Raw genomic sequence first — 19,346 nt, 5'->3', positions numbered from 1 at the left:
GTTAGTTTTTGAAGCTCCTGGTTGCTATCAATTTCTGAGTTCTATCTTTTACTGTTCTTCCATTGCAGGCGATCCCTTTGCTACCAAAGAAGCCCCTGGCCCTCACACTTAGTTTCAGTTGTTTGCTAACGGCCTTTCCTTCTCTCTGTACGATACCAGTGCAGCTGAGTAACAGCCAATTCCTTTGTCATTGTGTGCTTTGTTCTCCTGTGCATTTTTGGTGTGTTTTAATTTTAATGTTAAAAATGGACACACTGTAATTGCACATCCTTATGGGGTACAATTTACCTCTGTACTTTTCAAAGGCCTGAATCGTTTCACTGGCCAGGTGGTCCCTGCCATTAGCTCATTCTCATAAATTACCATCAGTGAAAGTTTTTCTTGCTGGAGACTGTTCTGGGTTCTATTATCTTTCTGTCAAATTCTGCTTGCAAACTGAAAAGTTCCTTTTTCAGTTCCTCTTTCCTGCAATACCTTATCAATCACAGCTAAGAAAAGCCTGTTGCTACTTCTAACATTCTGCCTGGAAGTCTCTTTAGCTACCTCCAACAAATTTATTAGGTATATTTTCTAGCTCCCAAGACACCACAGGTGACAGTTTTGTGAATAATTCTACCACCATATAACACGGGTGGTCTTTCTCCCGTCTCTGAGAGCAGTTTTCTCCCTGTTCATCCAGACTCTGTAACAGTCTCCTTGCTGCCCTTCTAGGCTGTCTGCTGCTGGGTCCTAAGATCAATGCCACTTGTTTCAGGTTTTAGTGAGGGCAGCATCCCACTTCCAAGAAACAATCTTTGTTCTAGTATCTATTGCTGAGTAACAAACCACCCCAAAACCTAGTGACTTAAGACAGCAATGGTTTGTTAGTTTCCCACAGTTCTGGGGGCTGACTGAGCAGCTAGTCTCTGGTCTTGCTTGTGTGCTGCTCCAGCTGTGTCTGACTGGAGGCTTGGATGCTGGGACATATCCATGTGGTTTCATGGTCTCATAGCAAGGATGCTCGCCCAGGCTTCTTATAAGCACCTGACTTTTAAGAGAGTAAAAGTGTGGAAACTACAAGACCCTTTAAGGCCTAGGCGCTGGAACGTACACAGTACATATTCTTTGTTCTATTGGGCAAAACAAGTCATTGGCAAACCCAGATTCAAGCAGCAGTTGAAGAGAGAGCAACTCAAAAGGGAGAAACAGCGAACTCATATTGCAAAGGAGCGTGGAGGGGGGCTGGTTCACTGAGGATCATTATTTAGTCATCTATTACATTTATTGTACATTTAAGATACATGTTAGATACCCAGGTAAAGATGTCAAGTTGGTACTTAGCTCTAAGTGCTAGAGAGGGAAATTTAGGCTGGAGAAATAAATTTGGGACAACATATCAACATACAGATTGGGTACTTCTTGGAATCGTCTTGCCCTCAGGGTTTCCAGCTGCTGTATAAGTCTGGACTGTGTATGAGGCACAGTAATGGCGGAGTGCGGCCCTCTGCAGCCAGAGCTGGGTGGAGGCTGGGGGAAGAGGAATATTGTGTTTTTGAGTCCACTTCCCTATTTGTGCACAGAGCATTCCACTAGTGTTCTCCTCCCTGCCTCCCAACCTTGATAGAGCCAAAAACATTAGGGACGGTATTAGGACAACTGACCTGCATGCCAAGGACATAGGACAGGAGACTATGCCATTAGCTTGTTTTGCCACCTGAAGTCAGGAACCTTAGGAGAAAGGGGCTGTTTGCTGTCATGGCTTTAATATCTGGAAGAAGGGAAAGCAAGAACGGGCATGAGACTAGTATTTCTGAAAGAAAGGGGTGATTTCTGAGCCATCCCAAACCAGCAGGAAGGACAGGGGTGATAACCCCAACTTGCCCATAGCAGGAAGTAAAGAGGAGAAGGGATTCGGCGTCGGAGACCATGACACAGGTCAAGAGTTCTAGTGCTACTTGCTTTTCTATGAGTTCCTTTTCCTCATATTAAGTCCTTATGAAAGCCGCCTTATGTCCATGGTTTCTGTAGCTGCACCAGCATCTACACTTCTGATAGTTCAGGAGGAGTTGGGAATCTGTATTCTCCAATTGCTCCCCAACCTTAATGCACTTAACAAGTGTGCTCTCCATACTTATTAAGCCTCCAAAATCACGTTTTTAAACTGGTCCTGCTAATTTTTGCATTCCCCCCATCCTTGCTTCCAACCCTAGGGTTGGGGTGAGGTTGGGGTGGGCCATGTACAAGACTTTCTGGCTCTATCTCTCATTTCCTGAGCAGAGCTGGGCTGCACTAATTGACCTCGAGGGTCTCAGCTGTGCTAAGTTGGGTGTTTGTTAGATCTCGTTAGGCTTGTAATTAGTGCAAGGAATCTAGGTCAGAGGCAACGGGTTGGAGTGATGGTCTCCTGGGGCATGACTAAAGGTGGGGAATAGCAAACAGGCTCCTCATTCTTTGGGGGGGGTGAGCCGGGGGAGGAACGGTGGGACTTGTGTCACACACAGAGACAGACACAGGGTCACGTGCAGAAAGGCGGTCAAACTCTGCTGTGTGCGTGTATGTGTGTGCATGAGTGTGTGCATGAACGTGTATGATTGTGTGTGTGTGTGTGTTCGCTCCTGCATTTACTCGGGTTTTTTCCAACCTCTCCATATATGGCGTGGCTCTAGAGCAGGCTGGGGATTGGCTGCTTCTGTTGGGAGACAGGGAGGTAGTAAGAAAGCAGAGAGAAAGGAACCCAGCGTAGGGAAGGGAGTGACGAAGTGGGGGATGGGGGGCAGTAGCCGAGCCTGAGGGTTGCAGAAGGGAGCTGGGACTGCTTGCCTGTGAGGGGAGAGATTCTTAGAGACTCAATTCCTGGGAGAATGAGGCAAATTTACTACTGGCAGAGAGGTTGGGAGAGTGGCTGGCGAAGGAGGCGAGAGCTGTTTCCTCAGGGACAGAGCTCTAGGCTCAGCACCGCATGGTTTGTGAGAAGCAGGGCAGGAGTTACAGAAATTTGCACTTTTCTTTTCTCCCTGGTCAACCTATGCTGTGGAAATAGCAGGAAATCAACTCATCAGCGTTCCAGGCCAACACCCCAGACATTCTTCCTGACAGAGGGAGCCAGGACTGCAGTTCCTTCGTCCCTCCTCAGGCCCCTGGCTAACAACCTGATGGGGAAGGACAGGAAAAGTTGAGGAAAATGTCATTGAAATGCGAATTAAGATTTCGTTCTTTACCTGCCTCTACCCCTCACCCTATCTCACCTCTGTGTCCTGGGTTCCCCCCGTCTCCCCATCCTTGGGCCTCCGGAGGGTGCTTCCCTTTGCTTCATCTGTATAAGAAGAGAAGGGAGCAGAGCAGTTGGGAGGAGGAAGGGAGGGAGAATAAGTGCACCCTGAAAGCGTCTCAGGGCAGCTGTGCGCTGAGAAAGTTGCCCCACACAGCTACGGAGCCACCCATTTGCCACGCATCACAGTTACTGCGGGCACGAAGGGAAATATCACAAGCAGAGGGGCTGGAATGATGGAGTGAGGGAAGAGAGGCGCTGGGAGGAAGGGAAATAAACCGTAAGCACCTTCCCATCCCTCCTGTCACAGTGCCCAGGTTCAACACAAATGCTTCCTCAACAGAACTCATGCCAGCAGCCTACCACAAGGGTGCACCTTAAGCAATTTTTCTAGTGGCAAGCCTGGCTCCATGCTAAGCTCTGAAGTTCTTGAAGACCAGGGATGATGCTTTCATCCCCCCTTCTGGCTCTAGGCTTCAGCACAGTACCTGGTGTGCTCTCTCCTCTGAAAAGAGAGGTCGGGCACAGCCTGTGGCCTGGATCCAGCTAAGTGACAGTGACTGACCCCACACCAGCGGCCTCATTCACACTGTGTTCCTTCCACCTGAGCTAGCGGCCCACTGCCCAGAGTCAAACCAGTAACAGTAGCTGCAGCGGTTACTTTCTGACAGGCATTTTCCATATTGTCCTCACCCATCCAATACCTCTGCAGCTTGCAGATGAAAAAAACTAATATTTGGAAAGCATGTGCCTTGCCCAGGGCCTCATAATCAAGAATTAACAGAGAATTTGAATCCAGATTCATCTGGTTTCAAAGCTGGGCTCATTTCACCACCCAATGGCCTGGATGTTCCAGTAACTGTTGGAGAACTGGAAGCTGTTGGTTTTGGAGCCTGAAGCCGGGAGCACGGTGCCCAGCTCTTCTCTTACTGTCGTGAGGTCCCCGATCTTTCTTTTCTGCTTCCCTCACCTGTCACTCTCCTCTCTAGTGTCTCCCTCCATCTTCTGGCTTCTCTGGGAGCCACAGATAATTGACATGTTGGGATACATATGTCATTTGTGCTTTTGTCTTCTTTCCTCATTATGTGGGAGCAACAAGGAAGAAAAAACGGAAAAATGCTGGCAAAATACAGATAGAGACTTGTAAAAAGAAAGCATAATTCTAGCTTAGACTTCAATACCTGTGACACCAGATGGCTCTGCTGACCATGCTTAGGGTCGTGGAGAGTGTAGCTATTTGGAGGACAGGATGTCTGGAAGCCTGGGTCCTCACCTCATACCCCAGGAGACCACAGAGACATGAAGGTGGCACTCTTGCACGCTTTCCCTTACTCAACTGGGATACACATTCCTCAAGGAAGAGGCTAGGTAACTACAGTCTAAAGCTGGGGAAAATCTCCATGACAGAGTGGCAAGGGACTAGAGAGAACAAGAATTCCTCTGCCCTAGGGATGGTTTAATAGCAGTGATAAGGTCCAGAGAAGAGTTGTGAAGGAAAGAGATGATTTCTGGAAAGAAGGGGAGAGAACCCCCCCGCCCACACCATTTTGCTTCCATGGGTTGTAGGAGTGACATCAGAGCAGAAGAATGGGGATTGAAGGGTCTGTTTCTCCCACAGGGTTTTCCCCCTCTTCCTCCTATCCCATCTTCCTAACATCGGGGTAGCTTCATGGCCAGGTCTATATGCAACTTGGCTCCGTTTCCGCCTCCCCCCATCTCTAGTGAAGCCCCGCTGCTCTTGGAGGATCAAGCAGCTAGCAGGGCACACTTCAAAGTGGTTTTTAACCCTCCATTTACTTGATTCATGAGGCTCTGTCCCCTTCTTTCCCAAAATCAAATTATTCCCTTCACAGCTCTTCTCTGGACCTCACCACTGTTACTATACCTGATCTCACACACTTCTGAGGAAGAGCGAACAGTGAGTTGTGTGGGACCTACCATAGGCAAGAATGTTGGGAAGCCTGTCAACTTCAGGGTGGCTGGGAGGGTGCTGGTGTGGGCATCCAGATGCTTTTCTAAAGTGGGGGCTTGCTTAGTGATAGAAGAGGTTTGATGAAGGAGAGTGGGGAGGCTACAGGAAACCTTAGCTTGGCCGAAAGAGGAACTTGGACACATGTTTGGTTTTCCCCTTCATCCTACCCAGCTTGCATCACACATCAGTTTCATTCTTAGTTCAGTTCTTCTGTGGGATCTGTCTCTAGTTCCCCTGTGCTAGGGCCCTGAATCAAATAATGAAACTAGTCTCATCCACCCAAGGCTGGATCTTTTTTTTTTTTTGAGATGGAGTTTTGCTTGTTGCCCAGGCTGGAGTGCAATGGCATGATCTTGGCTTGCTGCAACCTCTGCCTCCCAGGTTTAAGTGATTCTCCGGTCTCAGCCTCCCGCATAGCTGGGATTACAGGCACCCACCACCATGCCTGGCTAATTTTTTGTATTTTCAGTAGAGACGGGGTTTCATCATGTTGGTCAGGCTGGTCTCAAACTCCTGACCTCAGGTGATCCACCCACTTAGGCCTCCCGAAGTGTTGGGATTACAGGCATGAGCCACTGCGCCCGACAAAGTTGGATCTTTGAGTCAATGTTGGGAAGGGTATGGAAGATGAAGGGAAGAAATGTCTCATGTAAGAAAATCCAGGCAGCTGGATCTCAACCAGAGACTGCTAGGAAAGAGAACCAGTGTCTGGCTGGGGAAGATTTTAATTCCACAAATCCTCCTCGGGGCTGGGATAAATTTCACGGACAGGTGGCAATGGCCTCCACGTCCCTACAACTAGAGTAGGGCAGCTGAAACTTCACCTTCAAACTGACTGCCTGGGGTGGGACATAGAAAATGCCCTCGTCCCCCTCCTGCTCTAAGCTTAGAAGCCCACTGTATCCTTGGGAGCAGCAGTGGACTCCCCGTGCCGTCTTGGGGGCAGACGGTGTGTGGAGTGATCAGACTATGTCTTTTCTGCACCTTCTCTCTCTCTGGCTGGGTAAAAACTTCCTACTACTGCTACAGGGTCACTTCCTCAAATCTGAAGGGGATACGGAAAGTAGGAGGGGAAACAAGGGTTGTAGTGGGGTCAGGCATCAGCAAGAGCAATGAGCTCATTTTTGTTTTCTTTTTTTGATTGAGGTAAATAAAAAAGCTTTATCCAGCCACACGGAGATAAGAGTCTGTCCAACCCAACGAGTTCCAGACCCCACCCCACCCTCACATCAGGCTCTTCCGGTACTGACTGTGCGGGGTGGTCTGTCTGAGGTGGGAGTCGGGGGTCTGCAGGTCCATCTGTCTGTAGAGGTCTCTCAGCTCCCTGACCTCCTGCAGCACCCTCTTTGCCTGGTTCCAATTTGATGACGCCTCTCCCAGCAGCCGTTCCGTCTCCAACAGCAGCTGCTCTGACTCAGAATCCGGCGGAGACCGAGGGGGGTCCTTGGCCTTTCGCTTCCCATCTCCCAGTCCCTGAACCTCTGCCAGAAGCTCCTGAGTCTTCTCTAGTTTCCTTGCTACCAGGTCCTGGATCCGGGACAGCTGCCCCGGGTTGGGGGGGGCAGGGGATGGGGGTTCCTCAGCCTGGAGCTGGAGGGTGCGGGCAGGGGCAGCGTCCCGCTGAGACAGGATCTCCTCCAGGGAGGCGCAGCGGCCCTTCTCTGTGGGTGTCAACTTCTTGGGTGCCTGGGGGGTGTAGGTGGCCCCTTTGTCTGGTTTTTCCCAAGGTCGGGAGAGGCTGCTTGCCCGGTCTGCGGAGGGCTGGATGCGGTCTGAGTCTGCTCTCCGCCGGCTCCCTGCCAGCTGGGCCACAGACTTGTCCAGGTCAACCCGAAAGCTCTCAGCACAAGAGGTTGGTTCCTCAGGGGAAGGGTCTTCCTCTTGGATCAGGTCCAAGGTCAGCATTCCATCCGAGGTAGACGTGGAAGCCTGTGGAGCAAGGGGGAAATGAGAGGGGAAAGCTGTCTTCAGGAGGGATTTTCAGAATGACTGCCTAAAAGATGCAAGCTGTGGTCATTTTCCTCTACAAGCCTTCCCTGAATGAGAAGTAGTTTTTTTAGAGACAGAGTCTTACTCTGTCGTCCAGGCTGGAGTGCAGTGGCATAATCTTGGCTCACTGCAAACTCCACCTTGTGGTTCAAGCGATTCTCCTACCTCAGCCTCCCAAGTAGCTGGGATTACATGCACGCACCACCACGCCTGGCTTTTTTTTTTTTTGTATTTTTAGCAGTGGCAGGGTTTTACCACGTTGGCCATGGTTGGTCTCAAACTCCTGATCTCAAGTGATCCACCTGTCTCAGCCTCCCAAAGTACTGGGATTATAGGTGTGAGCAACCCTGCCTGGCAAAGCCCTCTGCTCTTGACTGAACCCTCCTACTGAATGTGCTGTTTCTTATTCCTTTGATAGTGACTTGAATGTTTCTTTTTCTGTGATTTACTTTCTGTTGCTTGTTTCCTGTATTCTCCATTCTACCACAAGCTTCCTGAGGGGCGTCCTCTTCCTCAGTATTGTGGACTCTCAGCATTAAACTGGGTCTGACACACAGAGGACGCTCCCCATGGCACAATGACTGTCCTCCTCCTTCTGCATCCTATGAGCCCCACACTTCAGCCCCCTTGCCTTACAAAATTTTTTCTCTTATTTCCAGAATACTAAAAGTGATGAGTAGTCAATACCAAGTATGTAGTTATACATATGCTGCTTTAGTCATTCCTCATAGCAGCCCTTCAAGGCAGGCATGATTACTGCCTCATTTTACAGCTGAAGACATGCAACTTCAGGGAACCACACAGGTAGCTGATTATAGTGAGGTTCCAACTCAGGTTTGGACTCCAAAGCCTGTTTTCTCTGCACTATACCTGCCTTCCTCTCTCTCTAAAGACTTAAGAGCTCAGAAGCATGAAAGAAACCAGCACTTTGTATGGTTCAGGGATTCACTGTCATCCTTTCTCCTCCAAATGCCTGCACTACTACATGCTGTTACCCATCAAGACAGTCACCATAAAGTAGCTTAGTTTTCATTTTCCTGTGGGTATAACTCATTTTCTCCAAAAGAGGGTAACATTACTGGGAGCCAGGACTTTTGAACTCCTAATGGGTGCTGAATAAATCCTTTTGATTTAGATCAGGCAGGGGCATGGGGTGGAAGGACTTCCCTCGCCTCTGATCTTGGCATCAGGGAGGCCTCCCACAAATGCCTCTGGTGGCATACAGTTCTGTCTGAGATGGACTGACACAGAATTGGCCCTTTGGCAATGTTTATTACAGTCTTACATACCACAGCCATTAGGTGTCCCCTTGTTGGGGGGCGGCGGGAATGTTGGATTTTTGCCCTGTCTCGAGTGGGATGGGCAAGATAGCTGTCCTCCTCAACGGTGACCTGAAGAGATGTACTGTGAGTCATGAGTGCTCTTCAGCGACCTTTGTCCCAACCCAGCATCCCGAGGCCTGAACGCGTGCCCATTCCATTCACGGCTTCTGAATGAATCCATGGGCAAGGGGATTTACTGGACACGAAGGGGCTCTTTAAGCTGACGCAAGGCTGGCTCCCGTATCATGAAGTGGGGAAGAGGAGGTGTCAGAAGAGACTTGGAGAGAAGGTAGAAAGAGATCAGGTTTTTAAAAGGGAGGTAAAGAAGTAGAGCTGGTGGGGGAGCGAGTAAATGGGGCCTGCATAATCCTCCCCCTTCAGTGGGTCACAGCTGCTCCCTCTGCCCCAGCCTCCCTCCCTCTCCCCACAGTGAGCCCCCTGACCTCATCCAAGATACGGTTCTTGGCTCGGGTGATGGCAGAGTTGAGGGCACTGATCCACGATTCCTTCTCTTCTGGACTCACTGCCAGGAAGATCAGGTTGGGTGCCTGTGAGGGGAAGATTCCTGTTTCAGCCAGAGTTTTAGAGGTGGTGCCTCACCTCGAGATGAAGAAATAAGAGATTATAATCTCACTTTCTTAGACCCAGCTCCGGGAAGGAGAGATATTCTGCTTCCAGAGTCATCCATAACTTAAGGAAACCCAGCTTCTATTCCTGCAAAATGCATAGCTAGGAGGTTGTTTTAGAAACGACCAAGGAAGAGCTAAGAAGGATACTGAGTATTAATATGGTATTGGAGATAATCAGAGGAAGTCTGATGAAGGACAGGTATTAAAATACAAATCTTTCAATGTTTGAAGAAATAGAATGTGACAGGAGTAACTTCCCTGGGTTCCCTCCGACAAGATGAATTAGATTCAGAACTTCAACCACCTATCAGGGTACGAGGACAGGGATTTTCTTCTAAGGGATGTAAATATGCACATGTGTGGATGTGTGTGTATAAGACAGAGAAAAATAAAGAGATATATAGAGAGATGATCTTTGTGGCTGAACAGGTTAAAGGCTGGCCTGCCTGGAAAGAAGGAAATGGCCACAATATTCTCAGGTGAAATGATAAAAGCCAGCAGGAGAGCAATCCAGGGCCTCTGAGCCAAGATTGCTGAGAGAAGTTGAGGGGAAGGAGTTCTCCCCTGCCCCCTCCAACCCTGTCCATGTTCCAGCGGCCAAGGTGGCAGGAGAAACATACCGTGTTACCGGGCTGTTTGGAGTGGGCAAGAGTAAACTTGCTATGATTTTTCTTGCTCCTGCTCTTGGACTTCCGGAGCTCTTCACACTTCTCATAGTCACTCAGGTCAAATACCTCTTGAATATTTTTCTCATCTTTTACCTAGGGGAGGGTTGGGGTGAGGTGAGGAGGATAAAATTATTTAGCCCCTCCACCCAGACTGTTAGTTTAGATCATCTTGGGAAGCAGAGGAAGCCTGAGGAGAGGGAGGCATGCCAGGAGAGGAGAGGGCCGTCCTGCCCAAAGCCTACAAAGGCCTCACATCAAGGAGGAGGCTAGGGCAGCCCCACGTCTTGAATGCTCAGGTGTGTTTCTGTTTAAATCCCTTCTCTTCACTCTCCTTAGCCAGGCTGCCATTTCCAGAGTCCCACTATGCCTCTCTTCACCCATTGCCCCACTCTTCCTTAAGGACACAACTTACATGTTCTAAAAAGGCTCATGTCCCTAAAGGGACATGGTAGATGGTTGATCCATCACCCTCAGTAAGACAGACCTGTATGGCCCTTAATGGTCCACAGAATGAAGATTAAGGCATGGCCAGTATCAGGGTGTCTGGAGGGAAGGAGGGGCTGTCTCTGGCCTCCCTACTCGCACATGTGCAGTATAGCTCTCCCACCCCACCTTGCTCCCTTCTCTAGTATGTACAATTATAGACACTCATCTTCCTTGTTCATTTCAGGAGCATCGCCACCACAGGACGGCAGCCCCCTGTGTTCACTTTGCTGAGTTTGTCCACAGAAGCTGAAAACTACAATTACAGTTCCTACCCTTTCCTCCTCCCTCTAAGGTACTGTGACAATCCAAACTAACTCCTCCAGACCTGAAAAACCATTTCTTTCATCCCCCTATCTCTAGGCAAGAATGCACTTAGACTTTCCCTTGAAGACTACACTTTAGACTTGGAAAAAAGTATTCTGTGACTTCTTGCCATTATTCTAGTTTGAGTGCCTGGGTCCCCTTTATTGCAGGAAGCTCTTCCTCGTATCTAAACTTAGCCCTCCCTGCTGTAGTCTCTGTCCTGCACTCTGGTTCTACCTTTAGCAGCTTCAAGTAACATTTAGCTCTTAGCACTCCTGCTGAACATCTCATCGAGGCCGCATTCCTAGTGACATCCTCCAACCCCAACTAGCCTTTTCTGAGCACTGCAAAGCGGCTCTAGAAATATTTCTTCGCAGGTCCATTTGAAACCGATCACAATGTTTTCTCCTTTCCCCTAAGGCGGTGTTCCTACAACTCTGGGACTCTGAAGCAGTGGCTTATGGATTTGGTTTGGCTTGCAAAGACCAAAGTTACAGAGAGGAGACTTAGTTACAAGCCCAGACTGCACAGTCTGTTCACCCTCTGTGACTTGAGCCCAGGGTTGGAACACCTCAGGAAAAAGCTGGTCACGTTTTCCTGGGATGAGAAATGAAAAGCACCAGCACTTGTCTCATTAAAACTAAACAGATACGCCTGTAGTCCCAGCTACTGGGGAGGCTGAGGCAGGAGAATGGCGTGAACCCAGGAGGCGGAGCTTGCAGTGAGCTGAGATCCGGCCACTGCACTCCAGCCTGGGCGACAGAGTGAGACTCCGTCTCAAAAAAAAAAAAAAAAAAAAAAAAAAAACTAAACAGATAAAAGTAGCCTCATGTCTTCCTTGGATGACATCCACCTACCCTGACTGAAATTATTTTTCAAAAGAGTCCCCAACTTCCCCAGCTCTGAAATGGGGCTCATGTGCATGGAGGTGAATTCATCTATCCTCCTGGTTCCTGGAAACCTGGAAGTGGGGAAGTGGTTCTCCCTTCCATTACCCAGACCATCTACAGTCTTGCATCCGCCCATCCTTCTGAATTGCTGCTGGACCTGGAGGCTGATGACAGATGAGGACAGATGACCACATGGCCCCATTCAAGTGAGTGACTGCTCATACATCTACCTCCATTTGTTTCAGCAAGGCTTGGCTCCTCCAGGGCCCCCCACTTTCCAGGTTCCCTGGCTTTAGGCTGGAAAGCGGCCAGAGGCCTTGAATGATTACGGGTAGAAGTAGGACAAGGTGCTGGCAAGGGGTGTCCAAGAACAATTCCCAGAAACACGGGGCAGGGATGTAAGATGATGCATCATCCCTCCTCTCCCCCTCCTTCTCCAGAGTTGAGACTATCAGCAGAGTCCAGAAACCGTGGAGAGGAAAGTGCTGGGTGTGTGAATGTAGCCAGGGGAAGAGAGTTAACTTACTCTGTTTTCCTTAGGGGAAGGGAAGGAAAGGAAGTTATTCTAGCTTGCATACAGACTGATAAGGAGTTCTGGGGAGCAGAAGACACTGACAGAGGTTAGCCCTTAGTGGGGGTGGAGAGGGTGGGAGATGGGGTGAGGCAAGCAGTAGCACAAGTATATTTCAGTGCCTGGGAAGATGGACAAAGCCAGCAGACTTGTTCTCCACCGTATTGTGTTTTTTTTCCCACGCTTATCTAATTCCCAGAGTCTCATTTATAACTACCCATCTTCCAAATTAACCCTCCCTTTCCCCTGATTCTTTGTCCTTGACCACAGAAAGGGATTTTTTCCCACACCTGTCCAAAGAGTTGCCCCAAACCCAATTTCCTTGACCATGAGGTCTAAGGTCTAGCTTCTGTTCTTACCCACCAGCCTGTGACCATAAGGTGCTCCAGCACTCTTTGAGAGAGGATGCCCTTTGACTGAGAAGGAAGAAAATGATTACTATCGAACACAGAAGAAATTCTATGGCAGAGGTGGTTGTGGGAGACCCTGCCTTTAAGAGAGGAAATAACAAAAAAGACTAGTGAAAATTCTGGGAGATAGGGTTATAATTTTTCTTGCATTAACAGCAAATGATATAGATTATACTCTGCCTTAAAAAAAATCTTGTCCAGGCACTGTGGCTCACACCTATAATCCCAGAATTTCAGGAGGTTGAGGCAGAAGGATCACTTGAAGCCAGGAATTTGAGACCAGCCTGGGCAACATAGTGAGACCCCATGTCTACAAAAAATAAAAAAAAAAAATAGCTGGGTGTGGTGGTGCATGCCTGTAGTCCCAGCTACTCGGGAGGCTGAGGTGGAAGGATTGCTTGAGCCCAGGAGGTCAAGAAAGCAGAGAGTTACAACTGTGACACTGCATTCCAGCGTGGGAGACACAGTGAGACCGTCTCTAAAAAACAAAACAAAACACCCTGTCTTGACTCTATTGGCCCTGGAGCTTTTTGCAAGTGGGCAGAATAAAGCCCAGAGTCCTCTGTCAATTTCACTTTTTAACCAGGCCCACTGTAGCAGGGAAACTGGCTCTAAAAAAGCATAGTATCAATATGTCTAGTCCCTCTTTCCTGTGCCCTTCCCAGCAGGAGACAGCTGGCTCCGTGACCAGTCAGATGGTCCTGACTCATAGGACACCAGACATCCTAGGCTGAGGTCATTCCATCCTTTCCCCTGTCTCTGTACCTCTTCCTCACAAGCAAGGATCAACTATGCTTTTGCCCCCAGACTCTGCTCTTTGGGCAAATACAAACAAGCAATGGATGTCTTATTCCTCTTACCCTTTCACTATTATGTTTTCCCTGACTTGTAGGAAGTTCTCCCTGATTGGTAACTAGAGTTTCCTGCAATTAAGAAGTTCGGGGAAGACAGGAGATACACTTTGACACTTGCTTTTTTTTTTTTTTTTTTAAATTAGAAAGCCGGAAAGTGGTGGAGAAAACTTTCTGGAGGATTTGTGATTGGGCAGCGGTAACTCTTAAAAATAAATCCTCCTGGCCGGGCATGGTGGCTCACATCTGTAATCCCAGTACTTTGGGAGGCTGAGGCTGGTGGACCACTTGAGGCCAGGAGTTTGAGAGCAGCCTGGTCAACAATGCGAAACACTGTCTCTACAAAAAATACAAAACCTAGCCAGACATGGTGGCACCCACCTGTAGTCCCAGCTACTCGGAGGATGAGATGGGCGGATCACTTGAGCCCTGGAGGTGGAGGTTGCAGTGAGCTGTGATTGAACCACTGCATTCCAGCCTGGGTGACAGACCAAGAAAAGTGCCTTCACCTCACTCCTAAGACTTTCCATCACCAACTTCCTAGCTTTGTGTAAACAGTTAGGTTTCAATACCCTTAAGAGGGATCTCTTTGGCTGTGGCACAGCTTAGTTCTTCCCTAGATGCCTCAGTAGATGTTCTTCTAGATGAGTACTTTGTCTCAGGGTGTGTGTGTATCTGTTTCAATACCATAAAAGGTTTTATTTACCTAAATATAATCTACTGAATAAGGGTGTCTACTGCAGAAAGTAGAAGAGGTTAGAACTCAGGGAGGGCTTCCCAGTTAGCTCTGGGAACACAGTGAGGGAACATAGAATCCCTCCTGTGAGGGCGAGAGGAAGAGCCACTCTAACTGGTACACAGGACAGTCTCCCAGGCTATACTGACAGTCAGAGGCAGGGAATGGAGTGACTTCTAACCACTGGAGGGGCAATTCTGATTTCTCAACATGAGTACACGTTATTGACCCCAAGACTTAGGGAAAAAAGGGAGATGGGTCTGGATTCAATTATCATAGCTCAGGTTTTGACACAGTGTAGACTGGTTTTCATGGTTAAATACACAGCCAAAGGTATCCAAAGACATACAGGGGTTCTTAACTCCATTCTTCTCCCTTCTGATACAAATGGTGGGGGGGTGGGCAGGAAGTGGGGAGAAAATGGGTTCCTTGCCTTTTTTAAATGGGGTGGGGGTGGGGAACAGAGAGCATACTGGTTAGGGACACTGCCTTCAACGAAAATAACTGCCACTCACAGACCCGAGGTCACAGGGGTCAGACGGCGGGGGTGCGTGTGTATTTTCTGTGATTCAGGGCGGATGCGCCACGGACAGGACCTGTGCACGCTCCTGCCACAGACAGGAAAGGGGAGGCTGGCTGGGGTAGGGTTGGGGGACAGAAAGGGGTGGCGAATAGGCTAAACTGTTTCAGCAGAAATAACAAAGAAAATAAATCCTATATTCAGGAGGCCGGTTAGGGTGGGAGGCAGCAAGGGACACTCAGGACTTCTGGGGCGTCTTGGGAGGGGCTTATCATTGTTAGAAAGGTATTTGCAAACAAAAAAACACTGAGTAAGCGGCCAGCTCAACTTCTAATTCTCACTCGGGTCTTCTCACTAAAGGGTGACCTTTCTCTGCAGATGAGATGGGGGTAGAGAGTCAGGAGACCACTGAACTTGCCTTTGGAACAAAACGAGGGTGGAGTAAGCTAGGTGAGCCCTTGTGGAGTGACAAAGTGGGGGGTATGAGAAAACGGAGAGTTAGAGGCAAGCAGCACCCACCTCCTTCTCAGAGATGTAGAGCTGGTCCCCTTTCAGCACCACATAGCGGTTTTTCCAAATCTCCCTGAAAATCCCTTTCCCGCAGAATTTCCGGACCCAGCCGACCTTCTCGGGCGGTGCAGGCTGCTGATTTCCATCCTGAGGCCCCTGCCCCAGGACAAGATGAGAAGCGGGCGGTTAGGAGATTCCAGCCGCGGCTTCCTCTCCATCCGTCTCTCACGACCGCCTCAGCGGCCCCATCTCCTCCGAAGGCTGCGGCCGGGGGGGGGCGCCCCAGGTTCGCTCCCACTTCGGAAAGGTTTTCACTCCAAGGAACTCCCCCCGTTCCCCTCCCCTGCTCCCGAATAAACAACCGGGGCTGCGAGTGGCAGGGGCGCCGGCCGGGCGCGGAGGGGCTCCCGGGCTCCCTCCAGGCCCTGCGTCCCCGCCGCCCCGTGCTCGCCGCGCGGGGACTAACGGCGTTTCTTTGGTTTTCTCTCCCATTGTCTCCTCGCCACCGCGGAGCGCGAGGCAAACGCCCGCCCGGCGCCCAGGGGCGGGGGAGGTGCGGGTCGCGGGGAAACTCAGCCAAGTTGAATCCCCCTGAGGCGAGTAAACAAACAAAAGCCCCAGCCGGCGCCTCGCGGGGCTCAGAGCCCCGGCCCGAGGCCGAGGCCAAGGGGACCTGGCCGCCGGGGCGGGGGAGCGGCCGGGGCGGGTGTCTCTCAGGCTGCCGCGGCGCCGACGGGGCCGGGGTCGTCGGAGCGCGGAGGCGGCGGCGGCCGCAGGGCGGGCGGGCGCACTCACTCGTTTGGCGGAATTGTTCTTCTTCATCATTCCCAGCGGGCGCGAGCGCGGGGCTGCGGGCCGAGGGGCGGCCCCGCGTCGGGGCCTCGGCGGCTCCGCGGGGGCTCCTTCCCCGCGGGAGGGCGTCGGAGCTGCCCCGGCGCCGCCGCTGCTCCTCCCTCGCGCCCTCCCGCTCCCGGACTCTCCCCTTCTTTGTAGCTCCGGTTTCACTCAAGGCCGGCCTCCCTCGCGTTCGCACTCGCACACACACGCACGCCCGCTCCCCGCCCCTCGGCGCCCTCCATCCCGGCGCCCACGCGGCCCGGGTCCCCGAGCGCGCCCCCGCCACCCGCCGGCCCGGCCCAGCGCGGCCGCTCCCCCGGCCCGGTGCGCTGTGGGCGGCCCAGCCCGCGCCCCGCAGCTCCATCCGCGGGCCGCTGACGTTGCGAGTTCAGAATAAAGGGCGAATCGCGGAGCCGCAGCTCGGGCGCTCCCCCCGCCCCCCCGCCTTTGTTTCTGACTCACGGAGGGGGAAGAAGGCGGCCTCCAAGCGGCCGGAGACCGCTTCCCAGGGGGCAGGGACCCTCGCTCCGCGGCGGCTCGGGCGACACGCGGAGCCCAAGAGACCCGGTCGCCGGCCGCCCCGGGGCCCAGTGGGCGGGCGCGGTGATAATGGAGAGACGTGCGGATTCGTGAAGACCGGAGATCGCCAGCCTCTAGAGCATCGCCTTTCCTGACCAAAAACAAAAACGAGAGCGGGAGCCCGGAGGGCGCGCCACCCAGAACTCTCATCAGGAATTCACGCTCCTAGGTGCTAGGGTGGCCTGGGCAGGTCAGATGCTGGGAAAAGTTTTATGCTCCGGAGGGGATCGACGAGTTGGGGGATGGGGTGGGACAGAAGTTTCTATTAATACACGTTTCTTCCAGTGTACAAAGCCTCAGATCTTATTGTAGCCTCAGGAGAATAATCCTAAGGATGAGGCGGATTTTATGATCTCCATCTCACAGGGAGAAAACGGAGACTCAGAATAGCTGAGGGATATGCAGACACAGTGTCAATGCTGGCAGGAATAGAATTGTCTCCAAACCATGATCCTTTATACCAAGTGGCTTTCAATGTAAGTTCCAGGTGAGGCTTAAACTTCCTGCCACCTGGGTATCTTTTCCTGCTGCACTAATAGGTAAAAATCCCATCCTCTCTACAGCGCTGGAGCCCAGTGGAGGGAAGGGCTGAACGCCCAGAGAATGCCCTGACTAGGGAAGCCTCTGCTGATCCCTCCTACAGCAGATCTGCCTCAGAGCCTCCAGGACACATCTTAGTAACTTCATGTCTTTTCAGTATATATATGTGTGATGGAAAAGGGGAGTGAGAAACCCCACTCTTAGGTATTGGTTTCATCACCACTCTGGGCTTTGGTCAACTCACTGAATTTCTTTAGGCCTGCATCCCTCCACATATTAAGTGGTGAGGGATGAACTGCCATTTTTATCAACAAGGAAAGTTAGGGGAAGATATGAGATGACCTCTGAGAGTCCTTTGAAGATATGTGTTGTCTTCCAGGGCTAATTTTGAAATAAAAGGCTAATAAACACATTGCCTGGCACATGGCAAGCATGCAATAACCACAAAATGAATAAAAATCCCTGGCACTGAGGAGCAGGGAAAAGGAAAAATCCTTTTTCAAGAGATGTCTCAAGATAAAAGTGTTGGCTAAATTTGTGGTTTGAGTAGTGGAGGCTGTTTTGGCTTCTTCTGGTATGTCAAATGAAGGAGGGGCTCCCTCCCCTTCCCAGTCCCACCTTTCCTCCTAATCCAATGATATTCCTCTCAACTTCTTTCCATTCACCATACCAATTAATTCCACGATTTTAGACTGACACAGAAACTTATCCTTTCAAAATGCTCTTATATGTCATTTCTTTACACTTTTAGTGCCACCTTGTAAGGTATATAGATTAAGTATTAATATTTTCATTTGGAAAATGAGGAAACAGGGCATGCCAGATCAACTGACTTGCCCAAGTTTATACATCAAGTTACTGGCTAAATGGATTAGAATCCAAGCTTCCTGACTGCAGTCTCCTCTTCAGATTTTGTAACCCCCTCCCATGGGCATGAGTGTGCACACACCACGTTCCCCAAACCATCTTGTCCCCTTCCCAATGTCTCTATTTTTTTTTTTTTTTTTTTTTTTTTTTGAGACGGAGTCTCGCTCTGTCGCCCAGGCTGGAGTGCAGTGGCCTGATCTCGGCTCACTGCAAGCTCCGCCTCCCGGGTTTACGCCATTCTCCTGCCTCAGCCTCCCGAGTAGCTGGGACTACAGGCGCCCGCCACCTCGCCCGGCTAGTTTTTTGTATTTTTTAATAGAGACAGGGTTTCACCATGTTAGCCAGGACGGTCTTGATTTCCTGACCTCGTGATCCGCCCGTCTCGGCCTCCCAAAGTGCTGGGATTACAGGCGTGAGCCACCGCGCCCGGCCCCAATGTCTCTATTTTCTAACCCCCTGTTTAAAGAGCGATGAAAAAATAATGAGCAAATCCAGGATGTCTTCATATGTGAGGAAGCAATATGTCCAGATGTACTGGTGAGGAATAGCCTGCATGATTTTTTGAGGGTTTGCTGGACAAACACACATGAGTGGTTTAGATTTATCATTTAAATAGATTCTGATTTATGGGAAAAAAATAATTCATCATTTGCCCCATCTTCCTCCTTTCCCAATAGTCAATAAATATTGGGCCGCGCGTGGTGGCTCACGGCTGTAATCCCAGCACTTTGGGAGGCCGAGGCGGGTGGATCATTTGAGGTCAGAAGTTCAAGACCAGCCTGACCAACATGATGAAACTCCATCTCTACTAAATACAAAAAAAAAAAAAAAAAAAAAAAGCCAGATGTGGTGGCGGGTGCCTGTAATCCCAGCTACTTGGGAGGCTGAGGCAGGAGAATCGCTCCAACCTGGGAGGCAGAGGTTGCAGTGAGCCGAGATCGCACCACTGCACTCCAGCCTGGGCAGCAGAGTGAAATTCCATCTCAAAAATACATAGATAGATAGATAGATAGATAGATAGATAGATAGATAGATAGATAAAACAAATATTTGAGTGCCTCCTATATGTGAGGTCCAGGGTTCGTTTCGTGCTGCATCAGATAGGTGCCAGAGCACTGTGAAACATCAGGCAGAGGGGCTAATGAAAAAGAAAAACCCTCCAAAGTAATTTTCAGATTCCAGAGCAGATGCATGTGGGCTGCAGAACCTTCCCTGCCTGTCTGCTCTCTTAAGATGTTACATAAATCTCTGGCGTCCTTTCTTTCTCTGCCCTGCTCCATCCTGTGATCCTGCCCCTACTTTCGTTCACCTGTTCTCCCTTTGTCCTGTCACTCACCCCTTTCCACTTCCTCTGGCCTATTCTTGAAGCTGATTTGCCTCACCAGGTGAACTTCGTGGTACCTGAATTGGGATGTAGGT

The 19,346-nt window shown here is 50.3% G+C and overlaps 1 protein-coding gene and 1 long non-coding RNA gene across 16 annotated transcripts in view; one reads left to right on the top strand and one right to left on the bottom strand.

Moving 5' to 3' along the window:
- Window positions 1-1,222: 1,222 nt before the first annotated feature.
- Window positions 1,223-17,103, bottom strand: PLEKHO1 (pleckstrin homology domain containing O1). 15 transcript variants are annotated; one of them, XR_002515957.2, is made up of 10 exons: window positions 16,404-17,090; window positions 15,114-15,260; window positions 9,780-9,920; window positions 8,974-9,078; window positions 8,498-8,599; window positions 6,470-7,148; window positions 4,218-4,319; window positions 3,225-3,292; window positions 1,641-1,747; window positions 1,243-1,506 (listed from the first exon to the last, which is right to left on the bottom strand). XR_002515957.2 is itself a non-coding variant. In XM_031652428.1 (10 exons), the coding sequence occupies exons 1-9, from the start codon at window positions 16,668-16,670 to the stop codon at window positions 2,826-2,828; spliced, it is 1,788 nt and encodes a 595-aa protein (XP_031508288.1). In that variant the 5' UTR covers window positions 16,671-17,103; the 3' UTR covers window positions 1,643-1,747; window positions 2,800-2,825. The 15 variants fall into 15 exon arrangements, 13 of the variants coding, with proteins under 13 accessions (XP_017802242.2, XP_031508288.1, XP_017802237.1 ...); XM_031652428.1 differs by lacking the exon at window positions 1,243-1,506 and adding an exon at window positions 2,800-3,002 and having other exon boundaries at window positions 1,643-1,747; window positions 16,404-17,103; XM_017946748.3 differs by lacking the exons at window positions 1,243-1,506; window positions 16,404-17,090 and adding exons at window positions 2,800-3,002; window positions 15,900-16,302 and having other exon boundaries at window positions 1,643-1,747.
- Window positions 16,622-19,346, top strand: part of LOC110740794 — a 76,859-nt gene continuing 74,134 nt past the window's right edge. Inside the window, exon 1 of the long non-coding RNA XR_002515967.2 lies at window positions 16,622-16,710. This is a non-coding gene — a long non-coding RNA (uncharacterized LOC110740794). The remainder of the gene's footprint in view (window positions 16,711-19,346) is intronic.

Source organism: Papio anubis, chromosome 1 (genome assembly GCF_008728515.1).
Source record: "Papio anubis isolate 15944 chromosome 1, Panubis1.0, whole genome shotgun sequence".
Classification (NCBI taxonomy): domain Eukaryota; kingdom Metazoa; phylum Chordata; class Mammalia; order Primates; family Cercopithecidae; genus Papio; species Papio anubis.
Note: the sequence above shows the minus strand (reverse complement) of the source record. Positions and strands in the feature narration are given on the sequence as shown.

Coding starts and splice junctions, on each gene's coding strand:
- PLEKHO1 (XM_031652428.1), bottom strand. CDS start 16,670: ATGAGAGTTCTGGGTGGCGCGCCCTCCGGGCTCCCGCTCTCGTTTTTG. Junction 9,921..15,113: donor TCTACATCTCTGAGAAGGAG/GTGGGTGCTGCT, acceptor ACCCTCCCCTAG/GTAAAAGATGAGAAAAATAT. Junction 3,003..3,224: donor GGGGAACCCAGGACACAGAG/GTGAGATAGGGT, acceptor TCCACAGCATAG/GTTGACCAGGGAGAAAAGAA.